Source organism: Lissotriton helveticus, chromosome 3_1 (genome assembly GCF_964261635.1).
Source record: "Lissotriton helveticus chromosome 3_1, aLisHel1.1, whole genome shotgun sequence".
In the NCBI taxonomy this organism is placed as follows: domain Eukaryota; kingdom Metazoa; phylum Chordata; class Amphibia; order Caudata; family Salamandridae; genus Lissotriton; species Lissotriton helveticus.
In genome coordinates, this window is record NC_136061.1 from 232,222,112 (window position 1) to 232,246,780 (window position 24,669).

General features: G+C 44.0%; 1 protein-coding gene across 2 annotated transcripts in view; it reads left to right on the forward strand.

Annotated features, from left to right (window-relative positions):
• ATP2A3 (ATPase sarcoplasmic/endoplasmic reticulum Ca2+ transporting 3) overlaps window positions 1-24,669 on the forward strand; it is a 471,091-nt gene that overhangs the window by 126,287 nt on the left and 320,135 nt on the right. For both annotated transcript variants that reach the window (XM_078679687.1, XM_078679686.1), the window contains exon 3: window positions 7,552-7,634. In XM_078679687.1, coding sequence (XP_078535813.1) covers window positions 7,552-7,634 — 83 coding nt within the window. The remainder of the gene's footprint in view (window positions 1-7,551; window positions 7,635-24,669) is intronic.

Consider the following 24,669-nt stretch of genomic DNA (forward strand, 5'->3'; position numbering starts at 1 on the left):
TCATTCCCCAGAATACAGTCAGTATGCATCTAGGAACTAACTATGACCCTTCTCTGGTTCATCTCCCCACCCCACTCCAGGGATACCAGGGCCATGGGGGCGGACAAAGACCTGTCCCTGGGGCTGAGTTACCCTACACACCTGACCAGTGTATTGCTCTGGGGAAGCCAGCCTTTCTACTACCATGGTCTAGCTGGACCCGGTGTGCCTCAGACCAGTGACCGGGACCCTATTCACCTTGACCTGGTGGAAGTGATGGCTCCCACTCTCCGAGATTACCAGTCTACCCTTGGAGTTCACTCCCCACCCCCCCCCCCAACTAATGGAGATTAGGGCATGATCTGCTTCTTGCCTTTGGAGACCACCTACCCGTAGGCCATATTGGCCACCCCTGTAGAGGTCCCACCAGGGGGTAGTTTCTTTGGCCAGACCGAGTCCCCCTGCTTGTGTCTTAGCTGAGAACAATCAAAGTAGCGGGTTGGAAACTCTCTCCTTCTCCGTAGTGGATGGGGTGAATGACAAATAGGAAGTAGGAGCACAAAGATGGGATGAGGAGGGAGAGGACCCAGCCTTGAGCTACCAGGAGAGCCCAAATCGACCCCAATATATGACCAAGATAACCCGAATGCCCAGTATTGAGAAGGGAGCAATGTGTTTGCCAGGGTTCTGACCCCGGAGGAACTGGGGGACAGGAAGGAAGAGAGGAAGATCAACTGGAGCTGGCCAACCTAAGGATGGAGGGAAAAAAGGATGGCAAATTAAACCCAACTCAAGGTGTTGGAAATCAAAGCCAAGCAAGTGGAGTCCAGCAGTACTGGTGGCAGCGTACCAGCAGTGGCCAGTGGAGAGGTGAGGTGTCACATATCCAAAAACCTCTTTTCCAGTTATGTGGTGGGGGAGGATATTGATAAATAGTTCTCTGCATATGAAGTAGCTCTGAGGGTACACAAGGTCCCAGAGGAGTAATGGGGTGGGGTGTAGCTGGTGGATGTACATGCCCACGGGGAGGAATGACACACTCCTGACACTTGAGGTAGAGGACCAAACTAAGTATGCACCCATGAAGGCCATTCTTCTTCACAAATTTGGACTGACCCCTGAGAAGTACAGTCAGCGGTTCAATACAGCCACGACTACAAAGAGGTCCCCATTCATACTCCTACTACTCATACCAAACAGCATTGCATTAAATCTTGTATCCTTCTTTATCCTATTCAATTTTTACATATTGCTTCATCCTGTTTAACATTTACATTTACTACAATGCAATAATGCAAAATTATTTCAAAAACAATTGTTCGAGGGCCAGTGTTTGGTATTTTCACGGTCTAAGCGTTTCAAACGCCTTTTAAATCCGGGTTCTCATCAGGACCAACCTCACTTTTATCAAAAAGCGTCACATCATCTATTTCCTTACTCAGTGTAATGAAAAGAAACAATTTTAAGAGTTCCTGAATGGCTCCCTTGATCGTATCACTTCCTATAGATAATGGTCTTTTGTGCCGTGAATTGCATCTCCATTGGTACTCTTCAATGTCAAGTTTGAATGATGAACCGGAAGCCTCCTCGCGTGAAGCCTCCGCTGGTGCCTGTCCACGACAGTTGCTTCTGGCATTCTTCCTTGGTTGTTGTTAAGGGCTCAGCCTTACTGCGTATGAGCCATACCCTTTATTGTTATATAGTACACAGAGGTCCAGGCACAACACTTGCTTATATAATGTAGAAATTGTTATGAATACATGTTTTTTTCTAGTTTTTCATTTCTTCTTGTTCTCTCTGGGCCATATTCACCCAGCTATGTGTACAAATTGCCTTTTCTACATAAAAAGTTTTATAATACACAGAATTTTGTTTGCACTGTTAGAAGGATTTACTAACATGGAAGGTTTCGTTTGAGTAGATCTCCCTGTGTGTATAGGATAGGCCCCAAGGAGTTTGTGCAAATCGACTAACAGATACATTTGTGAGTTTTCACAAACCATTTTCTGACCCTTTCCTGTCCTAGAAATGTGTGGAGAAGTATTAGTATCGGGCAGGTCCGGAATACGTCCCTTAGTAGGTGGGGAAGTGGAAAAAAACATCCATCGAGATGTTAATTATTGTGTTATAGTTGGCTACAGAAAAGACGCATACATTAGGCCTCGAAAGAAAGCCTAATTCGAAATGTGTATGTCATTGGGAATCCCTGATTTCAAATAAAAGGCTAGTGTCTCCGTAGAGTTTTTTGTCGATCCATAAACTGGATCACTGGTAGCCATAGACGATCTACTACAGTCCCAGATAACCGAATGCTTGTGAAAGGTGATAGAAGAAAGTCTTGAATCTTCTCTTCTTTTCTCTCATCTAGCTAACATAATTTATTCCTTCACTCACCTGTATAACATTAGGATCTCCAACCCTTTTACTCCAAGACCCGCATGATTTCCTCTTAAACATAACAATTTAATTTGTAAAGGTGTTTTCAATATGAACTACTGATTACTGGTAGAATATTCTTATGATGTTGTAGATCTCCAGGAAAGGAACCATCTTCATTCGTGATCCACCGTGGAGACACGGCATCTTTTTAATGGTCTCATAATAGCTAGGATGCCCAGGGGAAGAGATTAATTTGAGATTACTTAAAGTAGCTGTCATATTGTGGCTTGAATAAACCTTATCAAGGCCAAAGAAAAGCATAATGCTTGTATATTCTGCAACCAGATCATCAGGATGCCATATGGGGAAGTTCAAAACGAAGTTGCTCAATGAAATGTGGAATAAGCTGTGCAACATAATCCAACACACTGATCAGGGGATTAGGGTAATGTACTGAATGGACCATATCCAGGAGCAGGAGCCAATGTCACCAGTGCACAACTGAGTAGCAGGAGCAGTCCCATCTTCCAGCAATAAATAAAACACTAGCGTGATGGGTGGCATGCTTCAATTAATCTCAGCCACTAGTAATTTCTTAGGGCCGCATTCTAGCGCATCATTTCTAAGCCCTCCATTGTGCTTCAGACAGGGACTTGCCATATGCAAGCAGCCTTTCTCCTGATTCAATGCAAACAGTCCAGCCGAACTGGCAGGACAGGTTTCCTTTGAATGGGAATGCAAGCAACTCCAACTTGGATCTTATCAGTGGCATGTAGGTTGGGTCCAACGCACGGTAAGCACAGGACCCATGTCTGAGCAAACCTGTTGCACGTAGGGTTTCCCACTAAGGTAAACAAAAAATTGATGGAGGGTATCCTTGAATTAAACTCCGCCACTAGTAATCACTCGGACCACATCCAGCCCTTCGTTCATTTGCCCACCAGGCTAACTCAGACAGGAAACATCCAAATGGAAAACAGCCCCCGCCCAGCAGCACCTGCCCCCGTCCAGTAGCTCCAGGATTTTCCTTCTTTAAAGACTGAAAGCCTCGTATTACGTCCTGTCAAAGAGCACGGGCAGGCATGCGTGAGTGGACTGCACTGCACCGCACTGCTGTTGGACGTCGATATTCCATGTAACACTTCTGAAAATCAGAGTGCTGAGCTACTTCCTGGAAACCCTCAGATTGAACGCTGTCCCGCCAAATATCCTGTTCCGGGTGGAAATGTAATATATTTACAGAATGTTCCTCTTTCCTAGGTTGAGTTTTAACAATAAGTGGTGACACCTGGAAGCTGCAGTACAAACCTCTCCTTACTGACTGCTTACCTTAATCGCCCTTGAGTTGCTTTGCTCAAAAGCTTTGTAAAATAAATTCCAATTATTAAAGCTAGTGTGTTTTTGTAGTTATTTACAAACCGAAATGAACCTTAATTAGATTGAGATGAATTGCTTATGTGTATCCCTCAATTGTAACCTTCAGATGTAATAATTATAATAGCAGTCAGTTATTGAATAACCTATTTTGATTGGATGATTGTTCCATCATAGCACCTGTCGAGGCCAGCAAGGGTAAAGACACCTGCACTGAATCCACAGGGATAACTGAAATACCCATGCACCACCCTGGGGTTACATGGGAGAAAGAAATCGAAATGTAGCCTTTTAAGGCAATGTAGAATTATCCAAAAAGATGACAGAGACAATATAGTCACCCTATTTCTTTGAGGGCTTTGATTCGTGTGCCGCGTATCAATTTCTTCTGAGCCCCCAGTTCAAAGAGGCGAACTTGGTGGGCTCCAGCTGGAATGCAGCAGTGGTCCCAAACCCATTGAAACCTGTATCTCAAAAGTCAATTTGGATCCCAAAGAAGCTGGAAAATATGGTAATTGATGGATGGGGAAGCTACAAATAGTCAAGAGAATGTGTATGAAAAAGTAACAGGCAACATATCCTAAGTAGGAGTGAACTGATCCTGTGCAGACCTGAGGGCTGGCTACCCAAGCAGCCAGATCAGATTACTACTGGATGGACCTGTGGGCTGGCTCCAGAACCCAGATGTGAATCAAAACTAGCATCAGGCCTCTCGCCTGCAGGCCCCAAAGAGTCCTGCAGGGAAAGGGAGCCGGAATTGCATTATTTAATGATGCAGGGAACCCATTGTCATGCGATATGCAACACACCTTCATAGTCACCACCATTCATGGAATGATCTTAGCACTGAATTTGCACTGGTTGCCACGGCAGATATCATTCATTGCCAGTGGATCAAGGAGGTGCAGCCATCCTGGTAATGTTGGATCTGTCGGTGGCATTCAACACCCTATTCCCATCCTGCTTGGTGCACAGATTGCGCCAAGCAAGGTTGAGGGATACCGCTTTGGACCTTGTGGGCTCCTTTCTGACAAATAGACCCAAACTGTCCACTGTAGAGACTTCAGGTGGAAATGTTTGAGCTCCCTTGTGGGATTTCACAGGAGTCCTCACTCAGCCCACCCTGTTTAATCCTATGCCGGCCCCCTCCTCCATCCCCCTCCCCTCCCCCCGGCAAAACTCCCAGATCTTCGTTTCGATATCTAACAACATGTCAGTGAAATTTAAACTCTGTATGATGGATATCAGCATCTGGATGAAGGGGAACTGTCAGAAATTAAATGCCATTTGGTGTGGTCTGAATTATGGTGGGTAGACACGTGCAGTCCTTTACCTACAGCAGTTGTTTCCGCGAGAAACCTGGGGGTCATTTTTGATCATACCCTCACCTGAGACTCTTGGGTTAATAGGAACGTGAGTTCTTGGTTTTTTTTTACCATCAAAATTCTGAAAAAGACTTTCCCTCTTTTACCAATTAAGTAGCAGCAGTTATTGCATCAGTCACAGCACACCTTGACTATTGCAATGCATTATATTTAAAAATTAACAAGTCATCGATTTAACAAACAGGTCATTCAAAATGTGGCATCCTGCTTGGTGCTGGATGTACCTAAAAGCCTTTCAGTTAGGGAAGGTTTGCTGTCCCTGCACTGGCTGGCAGCTAGGAAGCGGGTGACTTTCAAAGGGCTCTGTATGGTACATTTGACTGGGCACCATCAGGGGCCATTACCCCTGAGGAGCATTCCACTGGGTGGTACTCCCCTCAGCGACCACTTAGATCTTCCTCTCTTTTGAAGGCGAACATTTCGAATTTTTTCAAAGCCAGATGGGAGGGGGTGGGGGGTTGTTCCTTCTCTGTATCAGCAGCTAAATTGTGAAACCCGCTGCCAATCCACACTGCGAGCTTCAACTCCCATATGACCTTCTGCAAGCAAGTAAATACATGCCTTTTCTGCGTTCCATGATTGCAGAGCTATGGTTTCTCTCAGCAGTTTTCTTCACCGGTGGTAGTGCTTTGATGCCCATGGGCATAGTGCACTTTATATATTTACATACAAATACAAGTACGCTCCAGGGCATGACACATTTTAGCACAAACATATAGCATTCACTTAATGGGAAGGAAAGGATCACAGTTCAGGGAGACCAAGGTGCCCATCACGATGGGGGACACATTTGCAGGTGCAAATTGCAAATCCGCAAATTTGGAATATAACTGAGTTTACAATGTAGCTGGTGCACTACTTAAACCCAATACACGATGGCTACAGTTTAAACACAGTGTGTGCTTCATTCCATGGAGAGTAGGTACACCACACAACTCCTTTCACCCAACTTGGTGAAGTGACATAAGTTGGGTTAACATATCTGATAACTGGAATGAGGACCGCGGAGAGCTGGCCTGCCACACATCTCCTTCTCCTCACTTGCCAGCACGAGAGCTTTGCAGGAGGGGTTGACATTTAAGTGGAGAAGGACCTGGCACTTGCGGAACTCCTTCTTCCACTGACCGAGAGTTGAGCATTGCAGGGGAGGCTTACATTTTGGCTGGGGGGGTTGGGGGAGGAAGAGGGTGTGATAATGCAGGTCATTTCCATTTCCCGGCCTCACAGCCCTCAGGTGAGCATTCTTAACAACAATAGTAGTAGCCTTACCTATTTCGACAGGTAAGTTGCTCAAAATCTGATTTACCATACTCCGATGTATTATAAGGAATAAAACACCCCATGTTTATGTTAAGATAATATTGCGAGTCGCCTCACTTTTAAATCCTGAAGGTCATCCCTCTCTATTGTGCCATCACTGATATCCAGTGCACAAGTCTCTATGTGCCCCAGTCCCTACTGCCTTCTTCATCGGAATCAAAGTGAGGTGTTGTGCCCTCACTTGTTCCAAGTGAGGTAGTCTTTCTCTCTGTGTCCCATCAGGGGCATACTGCAGGGCCCTACAACACCTGCTGTGGAGGGGGGCCCAACGCTTCAAGTGGGCCCCATTCAGCCAAATGCTAATGAATATCTTTGGTGTATGGGAGACTTGGGGGGTGGGGGTGGGGCTGATCACATTCTGCAAGGGGGCCCCATTCTTTTGAGTTGCGCCACTGGTCCACAGGCATTTTACTCTGTGTGCTGCTTACTCAATTCTGTTTCTTTTGTTCCGTTCAGCCTCTAAATGAACCCCCATGACTCTGCTGGTTATATAGCTGACATGATTCAACGTTGGGAGGGAACCTCTGTTTGACATGCACTGTCATGGCGCAAACTCGTTCCTGGTGCGAGATAGGTTAACATTCTAGCGCTTGCAGGCAGTGGAGGGTCAATGAAGTGAAATGTCCTTGCATACACTTAGGCAAAGTTGTAGTGTATGGCCTTATGGGGGCGACACTGCCTACTACTCTAAGATCCCGTTGCATTCATTCATACAAATTAAAATATTGCGGTGTGTTTTCACTGAAATATCCTTTAATGAGATGCTACGTTGCCGCATGGGCTATTTCTCCTTTGCATTTCTGCCCTATCAGATGTTTGCAATAGTATAAGCAAAGAGCTCTTCATAGTAGTACTTTGTTACTCTTAACTGTGGACGGCATATGGTTGTTTGAGAGGGTGTGTGCATCATTATTAAATTAAGGTCAACCTGGGCCATATTTGCAGTTGATGTGGCTTTCTCGGGCAGATCCTGGCTCAATAGGGTTTGTTCAAGGCTGTGCATCCTTATCTGTGTTTGTCTAACACCGTGTGACGTCACGGAGATGAGAGTTCTAAAGGAGGGCATTGCACAAACATGGTTTCCTATAAAAGATCTATCTGTTTGTTTTTCCAGGGAAGTCCATATGGGAGCTGGTGTTGGAGCAGTTTGAAGATCTCCTCGTGCGCATTCTCCTTTTGGCTGCTTTTGTGTCGTTTGTAAGTACAGTGCTCCATCCTAGTTCTTGCCTCAAAATCAATAATGTGGTCTATAACACCTGATGTCCTTCAATACTGCTTCAGTTACGGCAGGTGGCATCCCACCCTAATTGAAACCTGCCTCCTAGCCTGCAGCTCACCCAGAACATGCGCAGCTAGAGTGCCACTGCAGCAGCCATTGCCATACACCATGGTTGTGAATACCCAGGCTGCCAAACCTTGGTTCCTCCTCATGTCTCTTTTTTGCACCACCTATACTTCTTGTCGCTTTTTCTCACTTTCGAAAGTTTTTTTTATCCCTGCTTTCTCGCTTTGTCACAGTCCGATTATCTTTCCCTTCTTTCTTTTCTCCCCTTCTTGGTCAAAGTCTGATGCTGAAAAATAAATCCTGGTTAAAAAAAGAGCCCCAATGCCAATAGCCTGCAACCACCAACACAAACTGAGCACCACAACAGGAAGGAGGCCACTCCATAGTGTTTCATAAATGTGCCACACTGAGCAAACCTCGCATCCAAAAGCTCATTGGGATCCCCCAAGCTTGTTGACAATAATTGTGCACGGGGCATTTTTCCCACCCAAACTTAATAAAATGTAAATACTTCACATACCATTAGCACGTAGGAAAGCACAACTAAAGCACTTTTTTTTTTTTTTAAAAACAATGTTAAGTATGATGGAAATTAAGATTTTAATCGGATCAAAACAAATCAAGACACGTTTCTTGGTCATGTACAAATGATAAATATTTTCTGAAGCACGATTTCCCCACATTATCGTTTGTGCTCTATGTATCATTAAAACTCCATGCCCGTGCAAATGTTCTGCCCATTTCAATGGAAAACATGCTGACTGTAAACACAGTGCACCACTACACCCGAATTTAGTAATATATGTGCACCCGTATGCTCCAAAATGCACCACTGGCCACATACTACACCCTTGCCACTCTCCTGCTGATTGGATGTGGCTTATTTGTCACACTTATTGTTTATGGGACGCTTGTTCTTCCCACAATCCCTGTGACTTCAGTCATGCAACTTTGATAGCAGCACCCCCACTCTGAGCCCCACTGGTTTCCACATTTTTATTACAGATGACCTACGCTGCCTGTGCTCTAAGGCAGTGATGCTGATGATAAACGCGCGCCTTTGTCCGAATGCTAAATTTAGCAGATTCGCCTGAACTAAACTTCGTGTGTTTTATTAAATTAAAGTAGGATTACTCTGAGGAAATTGTTGACTTTCCAGGCTTTTTATGGGCAACCTGTTGTAATGGGTTTATTTAAAGTGTATAGCCACACGTTTATAAAGGGATTTAAATTCCTCGGTGAGCAGAATAGAGCCTGCCTGTGGGCGGGGGTCCCAAAATAGTCGGGTTAGCTGTGGTCAGCGTCTGCACATGTACAGTGCGCGGATGCACAGCTGATTTAAGCTAAGTCCTTTATTGCTGTAATGAAGCACACTGAATGCGTTGCAGAGGGAAAGTCTGGTTCTGCAAGAGGTGCCCTCACAACATCAGGAACCGCCATTGCTAAAGGATGTGCTATTTTGGAATGAGACGCTGTCTAGAACCTCAGTCTCTACCACATCTGCCCTGGGGGTTCCTTGCATCTGAGAATCCGCAACAACATGAACCATTCCATAGAAACCACTAAATATAAGTTACCGCTGTTTGAAATACCACTACTGAGCCTGCTACAACATGGGCTGAAGTAAGTTTGTGGGTAACGGTACAGAAAAGAGTTATAGTAGGTGATCTTGGTGGCTTTCGAGTTGGGGTAAATGTGGTCTTATGTTTAGGAAAAGGAGTAGGGTTAGTTTTTTGGAATAGGGACGAGTTATAGGTAAGGCTTAGCCCTAGCATCTAAGGTTAGCCTTAGTGCTAGGTTGATATAGATTTTGCTTCTGATTAGACTAAGAGTTAGGTTTAGAGTTAGGTAAGGTTACATTTTAGGGTTTAGAACAAGGCTCCAGGTCGGTACACCTACCCTATGTGCTATAGTGGTGTTCTTTATAGTGGTACATTAACCCCTCCCCTGCTGGTGACGGACCCACTCCGTCATCAGCTGCGGTCGCGCTGTGCTGATGACGGAGTGGTTCCGTCACGGCCCGCTCGGCACGCCTGCGCGGCGCGGATTCCGCGCCTGCGCTGGGCGTTCCATTGAGCGGGCGGGGCCGTGACGGAACCGCTCAGTCATGAGCACAGCGCAACCGCGGCGCCGCCCTGCCCCCTTAGCCCTGCGGCGGAATAGCCGCCGCAGTGAAGGGGTTAAATCTAGTGGATTCTGTGTAGCGAGATCTCAGTGCGGTTGAATTCTGTTTTAATTACCTACAGCTGCATCATGTCCCATTGATAGAACCCTCTACCGTTCCCTAGGATGATCAGGTGAGATCTGACTGGCTTCTTGGATTCTGAAAGCATGGGGGCAACCTCAACCTCCTTTTAATGTTTGAGGTCTTTCCAATGCCCTGGTTTGTTTATATTTGAATTTCAACAAGTATTATTCACTGAAACAAATACTAAATCATCATACGCTGTGGCATTGCTTTTTATTTACAAGTCCAAGGGCGAGTAGAAAACCTGTCAATGGAGGTGTGTCCACGTCAGGTTCATGCAACTAACATTAATTTAACTTTGTTTTAAAAGATGAATGCCTGTAAAAATTAGGATGCAATTGATTCCGATGACCACTGCCCCTGGAAACGCCCTATTCTCAACATGTTTGTGGCAGCCACTTTACGTCTATTCTAGGCTCATCCTATGCATTGCGTTTATTTGAGCGAGGGTAAATGTTAATGCACGTCAGTTCTGTTGGTAGAAATGCTTGGCGAAAGGAGCTTTTTGACTGGGAAAAAGTGATTAGTACTTGTTGTAATGACAATTATTTGAATGGACCAATCCCTGTTCTGCGTTGAAATGTTGCTTGAATTTCTTGGGCACTGTCCCAAGGGTTGGACCAGGAGTGTCTTTAAACACTGTCCTCTCCAACAGTTGTGATCACACAACTCTTGTTGTGAGCTGGTTTAAGAGCAAGATGCAAACATTCTGGCAGATGAAGTTTGTTCTTTTGATAAAGAAGCTGTGATTGGCTGACGCAAGTGTTTCGAAGAGCAGCACTGGGTCATGGTATTTCCGAAGCATGAAACAGTATAGAATGAGAATCGATACCCCTGGGTAAGCAGAGCAGTTGACGGGTGGGAGTATGACTTGTAATATGACTTCTAGGATATGAGGAAGCCACATGCACAGGAAGGGTAGTCACTTCTGGTGGAAAGCAATCGTGGAGAGCCCGGGTGATGGGACAATGAAGGGGACCTGAGAAGCGGAAGTTTCTTTGTTGTTCACACACTTAAAGAGAACTCACCTACTGTGTTGTGGCCAAGTCTGGAAGCCATGTCTTCAAAACAATAAGACCAGGCCGGAGGCCTTCATTGGAGGGGAAAGTATTCTAATTCATCTGGTGGAAAATCAAATGGTCTTTGTAGTAAGTGGTCGTGAGAAGAGAGGGGCCAGGAGTTTGATACTAGACACTAAAGCCTTGCTCAGTCGTATAGTGATAGTGTAGGAAACAAGGGCATCATGATTTGAGACTGGATAGAAGGCTGACACAATAGAACAGAAAATATTTCTTCTTGGAAATTGTACTTTTAACATCTTGGCTTCTACTGGAAATGCAAGAAAGGATTTTTTAATAGAAAAATCTGGCAGAAATAGAATATTGGTAGTAGTAGAAATACAGAGGTAAGACTTGATAAGATAAAATGTTTTTCAACTTCTGCAAAAATCTATATTTAGGTACAATGTGCATTAAAATGTATCTCAGGTCCCAGGAGCCATCGTGGCTAAACAAAGGTAAGGTTATTTTTTATTAGTAATCTTTCCAGATTTCGAAACACCAAAGACACATAAAAAAGCAGTGCACAAATGGCAAAATGTGATGTAACTCAATTAGTGCCCATTTTTCATATGTTGCACATTTTGAGTTTTGTGGTAGAACAGAATGCTTCATGATGCAATTCAGCTCAGCATCCTGCCACAGAGCTAGATTCAAGGAGTATCTAATACCCATAAAGAGGTAAATTGGCACCAGTAGAAAGCTGGGACGATTGCAGGGGAGAAATATGCCAAAATCTGTTTTAAGTCGAATATTTCAACACAAACCTGTACTTGCTGTCACAGCTAAACAGATTACTTTGGTATCTACCATTTTTTGGCCACCTGTTCAAAAGTAGATCAAAGGGACTGACTGGTGAAACAAGCCACTAGTTAAGCTGTAAATAAATAGAAATAACACATCCAATTGACGTAAAAGGCATGATAAGAGACAGGGCAGAAAAAAACCTTCTTCCAAATGCTGGTGTCTGTTTTAGCAAGATGGTAAATGAAAACAGATGTTGTTATTGTAAATTCTACAACACATACTCTGCCCTTGGTACCATATGCTTACGTTGCTTGAGGTTGATTGGGTTCTGAGTTGTCCAATGAGGACTTGTTCCGGGTATTGATTTCTGGTCCACCTATGAGTGGGTGGTGGGGTCATGTTCAGTGGGTTGCAGGTGGGTGAATTGTGTTGTTGAGAGCTCTTCCATAGGGTGTTTACCATTTGCTTGTCATGTTTTAGGGTGGCAACATATATGCTCCCTTTATGGTGTTATCATATAGTTGTAAAATACCACAGTAGTTCAGTTTTTTTATATCGTCCTACCCAAATATAGTATCCCATGTTCGTGGTCCCGTGGATACAAGGGTTTTCAATTTCTTCTACTGGGTTTATCTTCAGAACGTGAATATAGCCGGAAGGCAATTTTGCAATCTGCATGTTTACTCTAAAAGGGTTAAGGTTGGAAGTGGTAACTAGCCGTCCCCTACATCTCTACTAATAATGTGTAGGTGCTAAGGTGCCCAAACTAAATGTGAGCTCTATGTAACCAAATTAAGTGGTACTAACCAGTGTTCAATTTGAGCTGGCGGTTTGTGGTGCTCGCCACTGACACTTAATTGTCAATCAACATCGTCACTTATAATAGTCTGCCCCACGGTGGTGCTGTTTGCCTAATTCAGAGATTAGCACAACAATATTTATTAATTCAATACACATTAAAAATAACAAAAACCTCCCGCCCCAGCCATTTTCATAGGTTTGAGTGCCTGGGATAGTCAGAACGGTCACACTTGTAGGAGTGTGATGGTTATCAGTTGTGCAGATACTGACACTGGCAGCGCGGGCAGATGCAAGCTGCAGTGGCCTCCTGACAGAGACCCGGCACATAATTTTTTTTATTACAGATTAAGCACTATGTAGAACTCCTTTAGTTCACACAAACTAATTTACTCTGAAAAGCATCGGCGCTTCATGAGGCAGTTCAAACAGCTGGCATTAATTTGTCAGCATGCATACTCACTATGTTTTATAATCTACGGTCAATGTAAATCTTCCAAATTCTAAATATTTAAAGCGCCTGTTGGAGCTGCGTTTATATATCCCTCTGTTCTCATAACACATATTTAAAATACCTCTTTCTAGAAACTTTCCAACGAAAGGACACATGATTTTTCAGAGAGGTACAGCCCCCACCTCTCTTTATAAAATCTATTGATTCATTTTGCACCAATGGCAGTCGAATGGTCATTTTTAGGTCCAGCCTAGCAACGCAGCGTATGTGCTGCACGCCTGTGAGATCTATTGTTGTCGATTTTGCTTCCGAAGGGGACAGGAGAAGTGCACGCACCCAGACAGGCGATGTGCAAGTGTACCACTCGCGTCATTTTAGCACAACGCACGCTTTCATTTTCCTAGTTACTGCATCACTTTGTACCCACCCCCCTCCTGTTTTTCATTTTCTGTGTTTTCAGTGTTACATTTGTCGTCCAGAATTGTGGGGGAACCAGCACAGCAAATGGAGGAACGCGCATGCACTGGGGACACGTGCTTGGTCTTGTGCCCGGGAGGATGCGCGGACGTGCATCAACTCAGCTTCCCGGGGTTGAAGGAGCAGGCTGGGTGCAAAGACTGTATCCTGGGGGGTCCTCGCGTCAAGGGTTACAGTAACTGAGCCCGATCGATTCGAGGTTGTGCAGCTAGAACCAAAGTGCATCGCCAGGGCATAAAACAATTGTTTGCTAGAGACTGCTAGGATACAAGCAGCCCACGTAGTGTCAGGAAACTCCTCGGGGGAGAGGCGGCACTGGGCATGCGCTCATAGGAGCAGACCGCCTTCAGCCCTCTCAGTGTATTCCTCGGGCAGAACAAACTTGTGTGTGTTTCACCAATTTTTTTTTCTTTTTCTGCCCTGAGCAATTATGCATTTTATGGCTACTGCACGGTGACCCTTATTTCAGTTGAGGGTCTGAGCTCAGACCTCTATCAGCTGGTGGGGGTTCTTTAAACTCTAGAGACATTACACACAAAATGAAGACCGTGACAGGCCCACGTGTGACTTGGTCCAACCTCCCCTGTCGGAATCCCTTGGAAAAAAGTAAACACACATTATCTGCTGCTTGATCCCAAACCAGTTTTTTACACAATTGCATCCGACAGTAGTTGGGGCAGAGTTTTGCTGTTTTTTTGGGGGCGAGGGGGGGGGGGGGCACCACTCTGACAGTGCAACCCTAGGTCCTGGTGCTGTTTTTCAATCTGCACTGTTTACGAGGCACTCACAAGCACACTTGCTCATACGCCGCATAATACAAAACAACATATAAAACAAGAACAACTGGGACTAACTCCAAACAACATAAATTAGAACATTTCAATGCTCAAGCCTGGCAACGGTACGCTGGAAGTCAATGAAAGTGCTGTCCCGCCATCCCATGGAAATAAATGCCCAACAGGAATGGATTTTCGAGGCCACCGGAAACAATATACACACATTAATTCTCGGTTCTCCAGTAACCGTGCTGTGTTCTCCTACAGTCGACAGTTAGAGACACGCATTTTATTGTGGCTGCTGCACTCAGCTTCTCCCATCTTGAACAGCTGCTGCTGGCCCAGGTCTGGAGGGAATGCGCCCCGGGAGGAGAGGAGGGGGCAGAGCGCTACACACACCGCCCCCGTGCCCCCTCTCTGCGAGTCTGCCTCCAGCCAATGGGCTCGGCTCCTCTCTCAGGCAGCCCGGCCACCGAAGGGTTAACTCTGCCAGCCATGCAATAGGTCTCGCATTTACACGAGTTTGAGCCGTTGCCATTGCAAATAAAAATGCCTTTTATTTGTGTTTTTGTTTTAAAAACATAAATAAACAGCATTTTTATTTACAAATGCAATAGCTGAAACTCTTATAACTGCGAGACCTATTTCATTGCAAATTCTTCTTCTGTTAAGGAATGAAGTTACTACTACAGTAACATATTGTCCCAAAATGCCATGTAATGCACAGTGGTCTTTAAATAGTTTAAAATATTCCTTGCAGTGCAAAATCACGAGGCTTCCAAACTCCCGTAGTATTCTTTGGCCCTTCAAGACCACTTGGGTCTTTAGACTTTATTTGGCCAACTCCGTCTCCCATTTTTCTCAGATTGGTAAACAGAAGACCACTATATTGAGTAATATTAACACCAGTCATTTTTAGCTTTTATGAATGTCAGGAGTGGGTATGAAGCTCTACATGAAAAAAAGTTATTTTTATTAAACTATTTCAATGATTACCATGATGCTAGTGCTTCGTTTCCAGTCATCTGTGATTTATAAACGGAAGAGGGGAGCAGACACCATTGTTAAGAACAGCAGTGCCTAATTTCAGCACACACAAAATAATGCTTCTATGAGATACATAGCAAGATCTAGTCTTCCACTAAAATATGTTGTCTACTCTAACTTCTCTGGTCACAAGCCATCATTGAACAATGCACTAGTCTACTCTGTCATCACCAGCCATTATCCATACATTCCACTACTAAACAATGTGCTAGTCTACTCTTTTGTAACTAACCACTAGTAATACAATATCTTATTGAAAAATTCATTATTCTGCTTTCACCTAAGTAACCACTATAAATATAATTCAGTGTTAAACAATACACTAGTCTGCTCTAGTCTCACTGGCTATTATATGTATATCCGTCTGCATGTGCTAGTCTACTTTAACCTAACTAGCCACTATTAATATCATCTCTCATTAAAAAATACACTAGTCTACTCTGTTCTCACTGGATATTATACATACCTTCCATTGCTAACTAATACACTAGTCTAGTATAACCGAACTAAGCACTATTATTATAATCTCTAAGAATTCACTGGTGTTCTTTCAACTAACTATCCACTATAAGTGCAATCTATCATTAAACAATACACTAGTATACTCCGTCCTCACTGGCTATTATCTATATACCACATTCCTAAACATTGTGCTAGTCTACTCTGGCAGAAATGGTAACTATTAATCTAATTTCTCAAACAATACACTAATCTACTCTCACCTAACTAACCACTATAAATGTAATCCATCATTAAACAATTTACCAGTCTACTCTAACCTCACCGACCATTAATCATACATTCTATTGCTAAACAATTCATAGTCCACTCTAGTCTAACTAATCAACATAAATATAATCCTTCTTTGAAAAATGCACTAGCCTACTCTAACCTATATATCCACTATACATATAATTCATTGTTACACAATACTCTAGTCTGTGCAAACGTCTTTGGGCATTACCAGATCCAGATCTTCTGCTTCTTACGAAGTCAAGAAAAGGGGAGGCGACTCTGATGTGTGTGGGAGGTTGTTCCACACTTTAGGAGTGATTAGGAAGAGTCTACTCAATCAACAGACAATGGGCTAGTCTCCTCTAACCTAACTATCTACGAAATGTAATCCATCCGATATAATCCGTTACTGAAGAGAATACTAGTCTACTCTAACATCGCTAGTCAATATCTCTTTATTCCATTGCAAAACAATCACTGGTCTGCTACGACTTCACCTCTACGATTCCATATATTCCATCACTGAACCATATTCTAACCTAGGCTGACCTCTCCACACATCACTAAATAATACTCTAGTCTACTGTAGCCTAACCAGCCACTATAATTATAATCCATCACTGAACACTACACTAGTATGCCCTAACCTTACCGGTCATTGATCAATACATTCCATCGCTAAACAATGCAACAGTCCACTCTCATCTCACTCGCCATTATCCACTGCGCTACATCGTTAAACAATAGTCTACCCTAACCTTACTAACCACTATAAATATAATTCATCATTAAACAATCCGCCAGTCTAACCTCACTGACATTTATCCATACCTTCCAATGCTAATCCATGTGCTAGTCTACAGTAACCTAACTAACCACTATAAATATAAGCCATATGGACTAGGGCGGGTCTATGGGACTGGGATATGCTGTGCACATTTAAATGGGCTCGAGATTTTCCTGATGTCATGTGAACGTGTGCATGGGAGAGATTTTCTCTAGAGTATTATTTTTGTTGTTTCGTTTACAGAAGAGTACATTTAATACTATCTTCACCTTTTAAGTGTGTAGATTACCTCTTTATATGCCACATAAAAAACATTGTGCATTTTTATATTTTTGTCTTATGCACTATAGTGGAGAACTTTAATGTTCAAGGCTTCTTTCCTAAACACCATGCTCTCATTCCTTTCCTCAACAGTCCCCTTCTGTTTAACATGCATGCTTTTCACATGTTCAGTGCCATAGAACTAAGCCATCCATAGGCAGGTTACTCCAACCTATAGCCTTTATATTGTCCGGTGGGCACTTCTCAATCAGTCGCATGCACCACTAAAAATGGGTTGGTCCTCTTTTGGTATTACGTTGAAAGGGAAATACTTTCCTACAAAATCCCCACCATCACATCCATGACAAAGTACCCCAATAGATGTATTTTTATAGAAACAGTAGATTCCACCAAACAGACTCTGGTTTTAGACTGTTAAAACGCAAAATGGGCACTTTTAAACAGATGCCTGTTGAGCGCTTGTATAAAAAAGCAGTGGTTGGGGTTATCTGTACAAACAAGACTTGTTACCTACATAAACCAACCCATGTTTTAGCTACCATAGAACATTAGAATAACAAAAGGTTGTGAAACAAAACTACCAGAATCTAAGCCTATGCCTGATTTACATGCAGCTCCTGATACCACATCATAGCTCACAGTGGTATATTACTAATATTAGAAGGATTGTAACTTATGAAGTGCAAATCACAAAGGGATCCCAGCAACAAAAGCAGACATCTACATCAAAATACAAATCTGTGATCTGCCTGTTACATGTTATGCTTTGCAGCAGGCACATTAACCCTCTATACTATGTTATGATTAATAAAAACTGAGTAGACAAAACACAGATCCCTCCAGAAAATTCATTAACCACCAGCTATTTTATTATTCATATCATTGCCTGAAAAAAGCTGGGCGCACAAGATCTCTGCAGCAGGTGCCTTAGCCTTGCTTTATATTTTAAAATGCAGCCTGTTTCAGACCAATTGAGTATGCCAGAACAAACTTACTGTCACGTTTGTTATTTTCAATTGTTTATAGTAGTCTTTAACCCCTCCCGTGCTCTCCCTCCCCAGTGCTGCCGTCGGCCAATGATCGACGCAGCCCCGCCCACCCTTTAGAACGCCCGCACCGCGGCAGAAAAACCGCCGTGGTTAAGGCGTTAAAAAACTATATACATTGTTTGACTGTCTGACTACACTTTTCTTGCCTCTACCCCCTTTCTGCTGCTGCACCTTGACCCCAGTTTATGGGATCCTGGAGTAATTATTTTCCATTTCCTCCACAAATTTAACTGGACAGCACAATAGAAGGGGTCTGTCTATCAGGTGACAAAACACATGTGGATTGTGAAGCTATTTTCTTTAACATTTTTGGAAATGTTTAACTCTGTTTACACCCACTGTCTCACTGCCACCCAGCAGACGTCATCCAACCGCTCCTAGATGGCACATCTTTGCCCCACAGTTCCTTCCTGAATTAAAGTCCGATCCCTTCTTCCAGAGTCACCCCTTGACCCAAGACAGGGCCTCTTCAAACCAAAGTGCGGCCGCCTCACCAGTAGCAGCTCGTGGAGGGAGTGCTGCGGGGTGGTGGGTCGGGGAGGAGCACGGTGGTGGTAGTAAACTAAGGCATACGGCCGAACAGAGGTAAGTAAACAAACAAATAAATTAAACTAATTTCATTGTGTGCGCTGCATTGCCAAATGGAATGCAGCGTGCGCAACGAAATTCGTTTTATTTCTCCTTTCGGCCGTATTCTGTAGTTTAGTACCCCCCCTGCTCCTGCCCCGCCTACCGCACCGCCCCTCAGCCCTCCCTCCAAGAGCCACTACTGCGCCCCACAGAGAAAGGCAGATTCCCACTGGGTTCTTCCTGGTGCAGTCTGAATGTACGTTGTTTTCACGTAAACCTCCTAAGGGGCCCAGATGTTGCAGTTAACAAGTGCAGCATCACTCACCTACAGTGTGATTCACTTCACAGGGTCTGCTGGAACCTGTTCCATCAATCACAGTCTGACCCGGCCCTTCCAAATACCTGTGCAGCTCCGAATTAAAAGAAATGCGGCAGCAGCATGGTACAATGCCAGATAGGCACTCGATTGAAGATGCGCTTCTGACAGACTTGCAAGCAGCTGTTAAGCAGCACCTGCGCTGTCAAACATAGCAATTCCACTCAACTTGCTGCCTCATGAGTAGCTGTACTCTCCTCGGCCAAGGAGACGTTCCCGTACTTGAGGACAGAAAATTTAGAAGAACCGGTCTGCAGTACTGGTGAGAACCAGCCCATTTAAAGCACTGTAATCCATCATTTCATTTCATTTCAAAAAACTTTTATTCGATTGACAGTAAATTCAATCATAAAAAGTACAACATACAAATCAAGTAATAAATAAAAAACACAAAATTACTTGTTATACAATGACATTAAAAGTTGCACAAAAAAAAAAAAAGAGACAACGGATTACAATTTAGTCAGTATAACAACGGTTAACAGCAAATCAAGGCGAAGGGAGCCCTATATTACAGCGCAATCTTAAGCATGATTTTAGAAATAGAGCAACACATTTAGCAACATAGGGAGTGTCCAACATCTGAAGTGCCAAATAAGCAGGCCGACATGTTCTTAACCCCATTCTACGGAGAAGTGGAATGATCCATCGTTTACGAGATTGTTCGTAATAGCGACAGAATAGGGTGAGGTGGATGGTCGATTGTGTTGATACACCATCACACGGGCAGTGCACTAAAACATGGGACCAGTTTGATGCTTTGGGGAAAGTGACAAGGCGAAAGAAGGAGTTAAAACGAAACCTAGTTAGAACGAATTTTTCGTGGTTAGATAAAAAGAAAGTTAAGTAAGGCTGGATACCAAGAGAGGATTGTAACATAAGGATTTGTGCATTAGTTGGCTTCATGACTTCGCTTGAAAGGCGGAGGTCTCTCAGATGGGTTAAACAGAGAACTTTCAACGCCTTTCTACTGATGTCAGTCAGAGACGAAGGTTCAGTGAAGTAGGATGCACAATTCAGATCTATTAGGAAATTGGAAACATAGAGAAGCCAAGGAATTCTTCTCCAGTTTGCCAACGAAAGACAATCTTGTAGTAAGGAGCGGGTTAGGTGGTAATGGGGTTTAGTCCAAATACGGTGCCATAAAAGAATCGTCTGGCATCTAATATTATCGATTATGTAATCGATGCCCAGCTCGATATGGGAGCCATATATTGGAGCACTATGAGGAAGTGCCAGAACGTATTTTAAAAACCCGTTTTGGACCAGTTGTAAGCCGTCTACGTGGGCGTAGCCCCAAACGCCAGCGCCGTAGGTGGCTACACTGTGGCATTTCGCGTGATGAATTTTTAATAGCTCTTTTGGGACAGGTTTGCCCAGTTTCCTAGAAAAAGAAACAAGGGCTGAAGTCGCTCTTTGAAAGAGCATTTTTTTACTTGCCACTGCCTGCTTCCACGCTAGTTGATCGTCTATTAGGATGCCTAAATAGGGGTATTCCCTAGCACGTTCTAATCTAACCTGTTCTATATAAATAGGTTTACACTTCTTTGCCTTGGGACCAAAGTGCATTACATAGGTCTTACTCTTATTCACTTTTAGCCCCAGGGAAAGCATAAACTGGCAGTATTTGTCTAGTTTCTTTTGCAACTGTAACAGCGTCCTTGCTAAAATTACAGAATCATCCGCATATAGTAAAGCGGGAATTGGACGGTGGTTAATATATGGTAAATCCTGGCTACCCTCTAACAAGGCCATCTCAACCCCGTTGGTATAAAGGTTGAACAAGAAGGGGGCCAGGACACACCCCTGCCTTACCCCTCTATTTATTGAAAACTGAGATGTTAATTCACCGGCTGTCCCATATCTCACGCACGCTGTGGCGTCAGAATAGAGCTCGCGGAGAAATTTGATGAGGGGGGTCCACCCCAAGATCGCTGAGAATGGTCCATAACTTGGAGTGGATCACACAGTCGAAAGCAGAGCTAAGGTCGACATAAACTATATATAGATTTCCGCACTTAGCCCCGGCATATTTACCTATTAGAAGAGTTAGGGTTAATGCCTGTTCGACTGTGCCAAGTCCCTCCTGGAATCCATACTGGAGGTCAGTCATGATGTTATTTTCTGACGCTCAGTCCTGGAGACGTTCCAGGATCAATCGCCCTGCAACTTTCCCCAGGGAGTCCAGGAGGGAGATGGGTCTGTAACAGGCGGGGTTGTTACGGTCCCCCTTTTTGAAGATGGGAAGTAAAATGGATGAAGACCAGGAGTCTAAAAGGCCGATTTGTGAGACTGCCCCATCACCTGGGTGACGACAGGGGACCACAAATCGATGTTATTCACAAAGATGTCAAGAGGGACCCCATCAGGGCCAGGCGCTTTTCCAGTTTTGGAAGATGTTAGTGCGCGAATGATCTCATTCAGGCTAAAGTTGAGATCGATAGGATAAATTGGTACCCCGGCAGGGTCATCTCCTGACGTGACCGTTTTTGGGATGTCAGATGGAGACCCCCCAAATATTCTGGAGAAGTGGGTCACCCAAACCTCAGCGGGTACGGCCACATCTAAATGCTGGGGGCCTTTGGCATCCATTAAAAAAGGTGACTTAACGATACGCCAGAACTGAGAGCTGTCTTTGGTTAGGCAGCTTTCGTGCAGTTGGGCCCATAGGTTTTTTTTTATTTCTTTTCTGCGGTTTTGTTGGGCAACCTTGTAATCTTTTCTTAGTATTGCTATCTCTAAGGGGTTTCTGTTTGTATTGTGTAATGCCTTTTTTAAGGCAGATAGGGCTTTACGGAAATCTGAATCGAACCAGCTTGAGGATCCGTGACTGCCCGGTTTATGAGAACGGAATAACTCCGATCGTATTTCAGATAAGATCTCTAAAAAACTGGTCAAAATCAACTGAGGTGAGGAATCCTCTGCCAAACAGTTGTTTATCCATGGAAGAGTTTTAGAAATAACTTTACCACTGATAACTACAGGGTCTATTTTTGACCATTTTACAGAGAATCCGTTCACTTTGTCCATAGCCAAAGACTGCTGCGATAGTTGGCTAATCGTGGTAGGAGGACAAGCGCCTTTTTCTATGGACACAGAAATACTGTTAGAATAATGGTCACTTGAAATATCCGTGCCAGTGGAGAAGCGTTGAAGTTTACCCTTTAACGCTGAAGAACTTAGAATAAAATCAATTGTACTGGACAAGCCCCTCCCATGGAAAGTGGGTTGAAATTCAACTGGAGGGTCCACTAGATCATTAGCGAAGTCAAGTTCTAGTGCGAAGATGCTCTCATTCAAAGCGTTACCTAGAGCGGTGTGTGTGAAACGTGCAAGTGGACAGTTATGTTCATCTAACAGGCCACAAATACCTTTCATATGGTTACTACACAATGGAACATTGAAATCCCCCCCCCCAAATTACATAGCAAACAGATGATGAATGCTTATTACGATGTTCATTTACAACAGAAGAAATTTCTTTAACTGACTTAACACATTCAACTGGGCAAAGGTTGTTATAAAAATTGATAAGGAAATATATTGTGCGAATACTGAATACAACCATAATAATTTGAAAGTTCGCAGTAGTAAAAAGAACGACAGATTTTGTTAAAGATAGCTTATTGGAAATATACACCACTAAACCTCCCTTGGATCTGCCATGAGTAGTAATACTGGCAGGGGAGTGGAACGTTAGATAGCCCTGAATGTGGATGGGATCTATAGCCCATGTTTCCTGCAAACAAACTATTTGATGCGAAGTTACAATATCTAGCCAAGGTTGGAGTTTTAATTTAGAGCGAAGGCCAGCTACGTTCCAGAATAGAACGGAAAGCTGAGGGGTTGAGGGAATGAGCCTACTAGTGTACGACTTGTGAACAGTTGCTTGAGTGCTTAATCTGGGAGGGGTATGTATTGGTACAGCAGAGGTAGGTGGGATAGTAATAGGGAGGGAGGAGGTTGAAGAGTGGACCACATGATCAGAAGGTTTAATCTTTGGGAAAAGAGGAGGAGGGTTTTCCAGAGGACTGACGGATAGTGGTCAATCCACCATTTCCAAGCAGTCGTATCTATTGGTCAGTGGCACACCACTCCATCCGAAAGTTGGAACTGCATCCCTGCTCCTATTGCTCGACCAGTTGGTCCAATCACGTCTTCTATTCCAGTTACCAACTTGGGTCCAGTTCCATTCGGGGCCAGCGTTATAGTGTTGTACTGGAGGATAGAAGAAGGATAGTCTTTTTGTACCAATTCCATCAGAGGTATATTGCGAACCCCAAGAGCAAATATGCTCTACTGTGTGGGGGTCCTCGAAGTTAACAATAATACAGTCACCCGGGAGATATTTTGGCTCTTTTCCTAACCAGGGGACTCTACGGACAGTAGTGACTCGATTATTAGAGTATGGAGGGAGGGGCCTATTAACAGATAGCCAATGAAGTACCTTATTTCTAAGGGACCAGCCTGGCTCTTCCGAGTTTGGATTCAACTCTGGGACTCCTGTCATAATAACTACAAAAGGGGCGGCTTCTGGGGGAAGATGAGTAGAAGAAGCACCGTTCCTTCTATTCTTATAGGTGGTGTTTTGTGGCCCTGAGGTAAGTGAGTGCTTAGGAGGTTGTACAGGGGGAGGGGGGGCAGGAGTGATGGGTAAGTTGGCGGAATTGTTCACCCTAGGAAGTGAGGGTTTGGGGTGAATTGCCGCTGCAGTAGTAGTGGGTTTTATTACCGTCACCCCATCGTTGGAATTTTTGGGTTTAGGTTTATGAAGCGTGGGTTGAGCTGTAGAGAGAGCAGGAGCGGTCCCTTTACTTATTAGTTTTTTTTATGTTGAAGATATCTCTTCTATCTGTTTTTCTATTTTTGTAAGGGTCAGTTCGAGTGGGTGGACGTGGGATTTAATTAGTACCCCTATCCTGTCTAAAAGGTCGATATTTTCACCACTTGGCTCACTAATACTACCTACGTAGGAGTTAACACTGAGGTTGGGTGATGTAATGGAAAGGTTTGATGTGTCGGAGAGGATGGTGTTCCCCTCGATCTGCTGGGGGGCATCTTGCTTGGGGATTTGGTTATTAAAAGAAAGTTGAGGATTAAAATGCGTCGTTTTTTGAGGGTTCTTGTGGGAGTTTTTGGTTTGCTGGAGACTCCTATTGTACTGGGGGTTCTTTTTATTCTTTTTGTTCTTGGGTATCTCTCCCTCCCTTATACCGTGGATTGTGGTTAAGGTGGAATCAACCCGGCTCGGGCTAGGAAAAAGAGCCGGAGTCTGCTCCAATGATGTAGAGAGCTGTGGTGGTTGAAGAACGGATAGCTCGAGAGAGACTGATAAGTCCACAGTAGCTGGAACTGAGTGAGGGTCAGCGTGATCTACGAGGAGGGTAACAGGTTCTGAGGGATGAGAAGGGGATTTAGCTGCCGCCAGTAAGCCCAGCGAGGAGCGCTTGGCGGCGTTCAAATCCTGTGAGACCCTCCGTTCTAGTAAGAGTACGCCTTGGTTAATGGCGTCGTTTGCTCTAGCAATAAACTGGTCTATAGGG